Below are 8,898 nucleotides of genomic sequence, written 5' to 3' on the forward strand. Positions count from 1 at the left end.
CTACTTTTAGTTCTCTAAGTGTTCTCCAAACATCTTTCCAAAAGGGATGTATTAGTTTGCATTCCCACCAGCAGCATAGAAGTGCTCCCCTTTCTCCACATTCATGCCAGCATCTCTGGTTTGGGGATTTTATGATGTGGGCTAATCTTACTGGAGTTAGATGATATCTCAAAGTAGTTTTGATTTGCATTTCTCTGATGATTAATGATAGATAATGAGCATTTTTTCATATGTCTGTAGGCCATGAGCCTGTCTTCTTCAGAGAAGTTTCTCTTCCAGTCCCTTGCCCACCCTGAGATGGGATCACTTGTTCTTTTCTTGCTAATACACTTGAGTTTTCTGTGGATTCTGGTTATTAAACCTTTGTCAGAGACATAACCTGCAAATATCTTCTCCCATTTTGAGGGCTGTCTGCTTGCTTTACTTACTGTGTTCTTGGCTGTGCAGAAGCTTTTTAGTTTGATCAGGTCCCAGTAGTGTATTTTTGATGTTGCTTCGATTGCCTGAGGGGTCCTCCTCATAAAATTTTTGCCCAGGCCAATTTTTTCAAGTGTTTTCCCTATACTTTCTTCTAATACTTTCTAAACTTCTAATAGTTTCACGTCTTTAAAGAGGTTTTTTTTTTTTTTTTTTTTTTTTGCATTTTTGGCCAGGGCTGGGCTTGAACCCACCTTCGGCACATGGGTGGGGTCAGCGCCCTACTCCTTTGAGCCACAGGTGCCACCCTAGTTTCAAGTCTTAAATTTAAATCTTTAATCCAGTGAAAGTCTATCTTAGTTAATGGTGAAAGGTGTAGGTCCAGTTTCAATCTTCTACAGGTCGCCAGCCAGTTCACCCAGCACCATTTGTTAAATAGGGAATATTTTCCCCACTCAGTGTTTTTAATTGGCTTGTCAAAGATCAGATAATGGTAAGTAGCTGGGTTCATCACTTGGTTCTCTATTCTGTTCCATGCATCTACCTCTCTGTTTTTGTGCCAGTACCATGCTGTTTTGATCACTATCGATTCATAATATAGTCTGAGGTCTGGTAGCATGATTTCTCCTGCTTTGTTTTTATTTCTGAGTAACATCTTGGCTATTTGAGGTTTTTTCTGATTCCATAAAAAATGAAGTATTATTTTTTCAAGATCTTTAAAGTATGACAGTGGGGCTTTAATAGGGATTACATTAAAATTATATATTGCTTTGGGTAGTATGGACATTTTAACAATGTTGATTCTTCCCCAGCCATGAGCATGGTATGTTTTTCCATTTGTTGACATTTTCAGCTATTTCATTTCTTAGAGTTTCACAGTTCTCTTTATAGAGATCTTTCACATCCTTTGTTAGATAAACTCTCAAATATTTCCTCTTCTTTGGCACTCTGTGAACGGAATAGAGTCCTTGACTGTTTTTTCAGCTTGACCATTGTTGGTATATATGAAGGCTACCGATTTATGAGTGTTGATTTTGTAGCCTGAGACACTGCTATATTCCTTGATCACTTGTAAGAGTTTTGCAGTAGAATCCCTGGTGTTTTCCAGATATACAATCATATCATCTGGGAAGAGTGAAAGTTTGATCTCTTCTGACCCTATATGGATACCCTTGATCACCTTTTCTTCCCTAATTGCGATGGCTAAAACTTCCATTACAATGTTAAAGAGCAGTGGAGACAGTGGGCAACCTTGCCTGGTTCCTGATCTGAGTGGAAATGATTTCAATTTAACTCCATTCCATATGATATTGGCTATAGGTTTGCTGTAGATGGCCTCTATCATTTTAAGAAATGTCCCTTTTCTTAAGTGTTCTGATCATGAAGGGGTGCTGGATATTATCAAAAGCTTTTTCTGCATCAATTGAGAGAATCATATGGTCTTTGTTTTTTAACTTATTTATGTGATTACAGTTTTCTTGCTGGCTTCCCATTCCTATCCAATACCGATAAGTGGAGGTCCCAGAGCCCAGCTCCATCTTCCCTCTCCCCTTATGGTTCCCATCTACTCCCACATACATACGGACAGAACTCAAATTTGCATCTAAGGCAGATCTCACCCCTCCCAGCACCAGACTCACATTTCCCACCATCTACACGCAGAAGTCTAATGGTGTCTCAAAAACAACTTGTCCCGCCTCCCAAGCCTCTTCCTCTCTAGGACTTGTCTCAGTAAATAGCACCCCTTCTGCCTGGGAACCTTCCAGGACCCATTCTCCTCTCTCTACTGTGTCCCTCCTAATGACTGCAAGGCCCATGGGTGCCCCCACCGCACTGCCTGATGTCTGGGCACACAGCTCTGTCTCAAGTCACCGCCGTCTCCCTCTTAGACAATCAAAGGCTGCCTCTCTCTCCTCCCCCACTCACTCTGTACCCCACTACCTATTTTCCACATCACAGAGTCCTGTCACACTGCTCTTCTAACTGAAACCTTCTGAGGTTTCCTGCTTTCCAAGGCAGAACCCATGGGCACCATGGATGGCTCCCATGTGATATGGCCCCTGCTGGCCTCTCCTGTCTCTTCTCATTCTCCTTGTTCCCCACAGCCACACACTACCAGTCACATCTCTGCAGTGGGAGGTGGTGCCTTTCCTCTCCTTGGCCTGGATCCTCTCCCCCAGTCTCCTCTTTACTCTCTAGATCTCATAGCCAATGTCACCTCCACAGTAGCTTGTCCCCCAACTAATCTCTATCATGTCACCTGTTTAATTATCTCATAGCCCTCTCCATACTTATCTATCTGTACACTCTTTGGGTCTCTCTCCTCTTCCAGACTGTCAGCCCCCAGAGGTCTGCCTTGTTCCACCCTAACCTAGTGCCTGGCCGAGCCTGACACACAGCAGATACTCCATATGTACTGTGAAATCAATGACCCAAGAAATGAGTGGCTGCTGTGCGTGAGCCAGCCCTGCCCTCTGTCCTGAGGCTCTAGGGTACAGCCCTCACCCCACTTAAGCAGCTGCTTGGGGACAGCTATGTGTCTTGCAGCCCTAGGTGTGAATGGGACTGGGGTGGGAAGGGCTCTCAGCTGCAGTGGAGGCTTGGGGTTTGCTTCTGTGGTCTTAAACTAGGTTAAGGCTTTGGAAACCAACTCTGTGTAGAGACAGGAAGAGGCTGGGTCCCAGGAAGAACTTCTGGCAGGGCCAGTGGAGGGGTGAGGAGCCCTGAGGACACCTGCCTGGGACCTTTCTTTGTGCCTAGTGTCTCTCTAGTTTAAGCCTTGCTGTTCAAATGAGTGTATGAGTGAAAAGAAAAGAGGTGACTGGGGTAATTGAGTCAGCAGGTGAGTGACTCTGCCAGAGGCAGAGGATGACCCTGATCAATTCAGTACTAGGTCCTAGGTACACAGTTGACAAATAGGAGGAAAGGGCTCCCTCCTTCATGGAGTTCATAGTCCCACAGGGGACAAGAAACACAGTACTAAGAAAGCATAGGACAATGCAAGGCACAGTGGCTCATGCCTATAATACCAGCACTTCTAGAGGCTGAGAAAGGAGGATCGTTTGAAGCTAGGAGTTTGAGACCGGCCTGGACAACACAGTGAGACCCCATCTCTACAAAAAATAAAAAAAAATTAGCTGGGCATGGTGGCTTGTGCCTGTAGTCCTAGCTACTCAGGAGGCTAAGGTGAGAGGATCACCTGAACTCAGGAGTTCCAGACTACAGTGAGCCAGATCAGGCCACTATACTCCAGCCTGGATGACAGAGTGAGACCCTGTCTCTAAAACCTAATTTAAAAAATAAAAATAAAAGATATAAGATGGAGAACAAGCCTGATTAGCAGTTGGGGAGGGCCCCGAGGAGATGATCAAGGATGAGTGAAAACTTGCCTAGGGAAGGTGGGAGAAAACACGTCAGCAGAGGGAACAGCACAGGCCAAGGTCCTGAGGTGGGAAAGAGCTCGATGTGGTCAAAGAACTGAGGAAAGGTCCCCGTGGCTAGAGGGGAGAAGGTTCAAGGTGAGACTAATGAGGCAGGCAGGGGTAGCCCAGAGGGGCCACCCAAGGCCTTTGGAATTCAGCCCAGTGGAAACCCTGAGGTCTCTCATCAAGCAGGGGAGGGACATGTTCAGAGTTTGAGTCAGGCCAACAAGTCAGGAAGAGTGTGCTCCAGCCCTGACATCTCCCTGGTTCTTTAAATCCTGGGTAGTCCAGGTAGGAAACACAGAGAAGGCCCCCAAATAGAATGTGATGAGGAAAGGCCCAGAGAGGTGGGCTAGTTCCTGAGGGGCAGACTGCCAGAGCTGGGGACTGCGTCTGCCCATGTCCCTGGGGCCCCACCCCTCTCACCTCCATCTCCCTGACCTGCCGCTGCAGCTGCATGCACATCGTCTCCAGTTCCTCCTGCCGCTGCAGGGCCGCCCCGACTTCAGGGAAGACAGGGACAGGCTTCAGCTGCCCCAGCACGGAGGCCGCCAGGTCACCTCTGGCCTTGACAGCGCTTTTCCCTGAGCGTCATCTGGAGAAGCTGTTCTGGGAATCTCCCAAGAACTGCCTCTTATGCCTCCCTCTCCCAGATCTCCCTGGCCCCTCCCCCATGGGGTTGCCTTTAACAGACTCAAGAGGCCATTGCTCCCCGGGGAGCTGCATGGCCTCCATGCTCTAGATGGCACACTCAAGCCCAGGGGACTCAGGCCCACATAGGAGGGCAGTGAGTGACTCCAGCACTGTCCCATAGGTGTCACTGCCCCTCTCTGTTCAGGTGTACAGATTCCACAAAGGAGTCCGCTTGATGCTCTTGGAGCCCTGATGCTGGAAGTCACTATCCAAGCTTCCAGGAGCCACAGGCCCAGGGGAGGTACTTGTGTGGGATGAGAGGGTGCCTCTTACCCTGGTGCTGCTGGAGGGTCTGCACCAAGTCCTCCAAGGCTGATATCTTCTGATCCTGAAACATAAGATGTGGGTGAGCACGAGGCCTGGCAGTGCCCAGAGCCCTTTCCAGGTAGAAAGACCCAGAATTTTTGTTCCAAGTCTGAGAGTTCCACACTCCACTCAGAAGTCACTGCTCTGCCCAATCCAAGGTCTACTGGGCCTTGCTCAGCTGAAGTCTTTCCCCAGCCATTGTGCTCAGGTCACAGGGATTAAAATCAGTTCCAGGCCACACCTGGCCCTCAAACAGGGAAGTTCGGTGGGGAGATGATTCTAGAATCCACCTGCCTTGGTCCAACTGCTGGCCTCCTTGGCCTTCCCAGCCCAGGGCCCTTCTACCTCTCAGACTGGACACTGGCCCCTCCAGCCTAGGGCCCCACCTTGGACAGCATCTCGTCAGTCTGGGCCTTCACCTGCTGCTCCAGGTCCTGCAACTTCCTCGTCATGGAGGACATAGGGTCCAAGTCATGGAATGCAGAGACTGCCAAGCAGACAAAATCTTTAGAGCCCAAACCTAAAGCTGAGGCTAAGGTATGGGAGGGTCAGTGAATAGGGGAGAGGGATCCCCAGAAGTAGAAATAAAGATACTGACAGCAGCTGACACTTACATAATAGGGACTGTTCTAAACACTCACATAGATCAACTCACGTAATCTGCAAAACACGACTAAGAGGTAAATGAACTGTTTGAGGAAACTGAGGCACAGAGGACAGATAAGTAATTTGTCTTAGGTATACACATAAGTGTGCAACAAGTGGGCCACATCACCCTGAAGTACTGTCAAAAATTTCACTCTCAGTCTAATCAAACTTCAAAACCTGGCCTCCAGTTAGCAGCAAACCAGCAGACAGAGGAACAAGCCTATGACAAGTGCCCAGGACTCTTGTAAAAGTCCCTGTCATTTCTGTTTTCTTTTGAGATGAAGTCTTGCTCTGTCACCCTGGCTAGAGCACAGTGGCATCATCCTAGCTTGCTGCAACCTCAAATTCCTGGTCTCGACCAATTCTCCTGCCCGAGCCTCTCGAGTATCTGGGACTACAGGCGTGCACCACCATGCCCAGCTAAATTTTCTAATTTTATTTCATTTTATTTTATTTTTGAGACAGAGTCTCACTATGTCACCCTCAGTGGAATGCCATGGCATCACAGCTCACAGCAACCTCAAACTCTTGGGCCCAAGCAATTCTCTTGCCTCAGCCTCCCAACCCAAGTAGCTGGGACTAGAGGTGCCTGCCATAATGACAAGCCATTTTTTGTTGCAGTTGTCATTGTTGTTTAGCTGGCCCTAGCTGGGCTTGAACCTACCACCCTTGGTGCATATGGCTGGAGCCATAACCACCGTGCTACAGGCGCCGAGCCATAACTTTTCTAATTTTAGTAGAGACAGAGTCTCACTCTTGCTCAGGCTGGTCTCAATCTCCTGGCTTCAAGCAGTCTTTCTGCCTTGGCCTCCCAGAGTGCTAGGATTACAGGTGTGAGACACCTCATCCAGCCCCACGTCATTTTTTAAAAAGGCAGCCATTAATTTAACCTAATAACTATCAGCTAGAAGATCCTAGTTCAGGGTGGGGAGGATTGCTATAAGGGATATTTTGGAACACTGGGTTGATCTGAGTATAAAAGAGATAGATATTAGAGGGTATTATGGAATCATTTATATTCTTAGGTGTGATAATAACATTGTGATTATGTATTTGCTTATTCTTAGGAGATGCATGTTGAATGTCATGATATCTCGATTCCTTTTTTTTTTTTTTTGAGACAGAGCCTTAAACTATCCCCCTGGGTAGAGGGCTGTGTCACAGCTCACAGCAACCTCCAACTCCTGGGCTCAAGCGAGTCTCCTGCCTCAGCCTCCCACGTAGCTGGGACCACAGGCACCTGCCACAGCGCCCAGCTATTTTTTGGTTGCGGCCGTCATTGTTGTTTTGGTGGGTCCCAGCTGGATTCAAACCTGCCACCTTAAGTGTATGTGGCTGGCGCCTTAGCCACTTGAGGCACAGGCGCCAAGCCTGTGATTTATTTCTAAATGGTTCATCTAAACAATACATTTATATTCATATATCTGTGGACATGGAGAGAAAGAGTGTGACGTGGCAAAACAGCATTGATGGGGATGTCTGGATGTTCGCTATTACTGTTATTTCAACTTTTCTGTATGTTGTGGCTTTTTCACAATAAGAAGTTTGGGAAGGCCAGGTGCGGTGGCTCATGCCTGTAATCCTAGCACTCTGGGAGGCCAAGGTGGGTGGATTGCTTGAGCTCACATGTTCAAGATGAGCCTGAACAAAAGCGAGACCCTGTCTCTACCAAAAATAGGAAAACTAAAGCAAGAGGGTTGCTTGAGCCCAAGAGTTAGAGGTTGCTGTGAGCTGTGACGCCATGGCACTCTACCCAGGGCGACAGCTTGAGACTCTGTCTAACAAAAAAAAAAAAAAAAAGTTTCGGAAAAGAAAAAAACAGAGAGACAAGAAGAAACAGGCCCTTTCCCCGTGGATCTTGTCCTTTCTATGCATGAAGCAGAAGCCACAGCCACCATCAAGCATGGGACTGACATGCCAAGACTGGCTCAGTAGGAAGATGGAGAAACCTGACGACGTCTTTGAGTTGTTGAATGAGCAGCCCTAGAGCTGCCTCCTTAAGAGTTTTTGGCATGCAGGATAATAAATCTTCCTTAATGTTCATATTAGTTGGCTCTGCGCCTGTGGCTCAAGTGGCTAAAGCGCCAGCCACATACACCTAAGGTGGCGGGTTCGAATCCAGCCCGAACCCGACAAACAACAATGGCTGCAACCAAAAAAAAATAGCCGGGCATTGTGGCTATTGTGGGCCTGTGGTCCCAGCTACTTGGGAGGCCAAGGCAGGAGACTCGCTTAAGCCTGGGAGTTGGAGGTTGCTGTGAGCAGTGAAGCCATAGCACTCTACCCAGGGGGACAGCTTGAGGCTCTGTCTCAAAAAAAAAAAAAAATGTTCATATTAGTTGAGAAAGTGTTTTCTTTGACTTGCAGTCAGTCAAAAGCATCTCAACTGACATACACATATTTGGATGTCAAAGGTCTGTGGTAGAGTGCATTGGAGTACAGTGAGCTCCCGGGGCAGGGTGGCAAGGAGAGTCCAGGCAGGTGGAACATCTCACTGAAAAGCTGGGAGAGAAGGACCTGGCAACCAGCACTAAGAGGAAAGGCTGCAAGCAAAGGGTGATGGCAACCAAGAGCTGGGAGGTCATGAGAAGAAGGGAGCAGTAGATGGTGTAGGATGCTGCTGGCAGAGAAGTGAAATAGGGCAGGCCTTGGTGGAGACAGACACTGGGTAGGCAGGGGAGAGAAAAGAATAACAGGGAAAAGTAGGGGGAGGACAGCTCTCTTAAGGGGAGGAGCTGGCTGTTGTAGTTACTATAAAAAGTATCCCCAGCTGGGGTGTAGGAGATCCCGGCTTCATGACTCAGTGGCTTTGGAACCTTGGGCCAGACTCTTCCTCTTTTCCAACCTCAATTCTCCTTCAGTAAAACAGAGAAGGGTGGCTGAGGATCACCAGGACCTTTCCTCTGGCTGACCTGATCAGTGGCCACCACCTCGAGCACCCCTGTATGACAAGCATTGCCCAGAGGTCCTCGACCGAATAGCATCTGGTTGAATCCTCACCTCTGATCTCCCAATTCCCACTTTATAGGGGAGAAAACAGGAATAGAGAGATGTAAGTTGTTTGCTCAAGATGTCACAGCTGGTGGGAAGTTCTAACCTGTTCAAACCTCATCCCAGCTTCTCTAGGCTCCCAGCTCAGGCTCTACTTGGGAGGCTGAGGCAAGAGAATCGCTTGAGCCCAAGAGTTTGAGGTTGCTGTGAGCTACGATGCCATGGCACTCTACTAAAGGCAACAAAAAGAAAAAAAAGTCCTTTGTCCTTACTCCCTCTGCCCGAAGTCATGTAGCTTCTGTATACTTTTCTATCTTTTGCCTAAAAGTACATAGCCTTCTCTCCCTAAAGTTAATCTCTACCTCATGTACTATTACTTCCCCTCAACCTTGTAAGATGAAAATATTCCCACTTGTGGCTC

The 8,898-nt window shown here is 47.8% G+C and overlaps 1 protein-coding gene across 1 annotated transcript in view; it reads right to left on the reverse strand.

The window, feature by feature from the left end:
- UBXN11 (UBX domain protein 11) overlaps positions 1-8,898 on the reverse strand; it is a 30,467-nt gene that overhangs the window by 15,133 nt on the left and 6,436 nt on the right. Inside the window, exons 5-7 of the mRNA XM_023519104.1 lie at positions 5,225-5,325; positions 4,806-4,860; positions 4,266-4,342 (exon numbers count right to left, since the gene is read on the reverse strand). Coding sequence (XP_023374872.1) covers positions 4,266-4,342; positions 4,806-4,860; positions 5,225-5,325 — 233 coding nt within the window. The remainder of the gene's footprint in view (positions 1-4,265; positions 4,343-4,805; positions 4,861-5,224; positions 5,326-8,898) is intronic.

The sequence above is a fragment of the Otolemur garnettii genome, unplaced genomic scaffold (genome assembly GCF_000181295.1).
Source record: "Otolemur garnettii isolate 467f Iridium unplaced genomic scaffold, OtoGar3 scaffold00156, whole genome shotgun sequence".
In the NCBI taxonomy this organism is placed as follows: domain Eukaryota; kingdom Metazoa; phylum Chordata; class Mammalia; order Primates; family Galagidae; genus Otolemur; species Otolemur garnettii.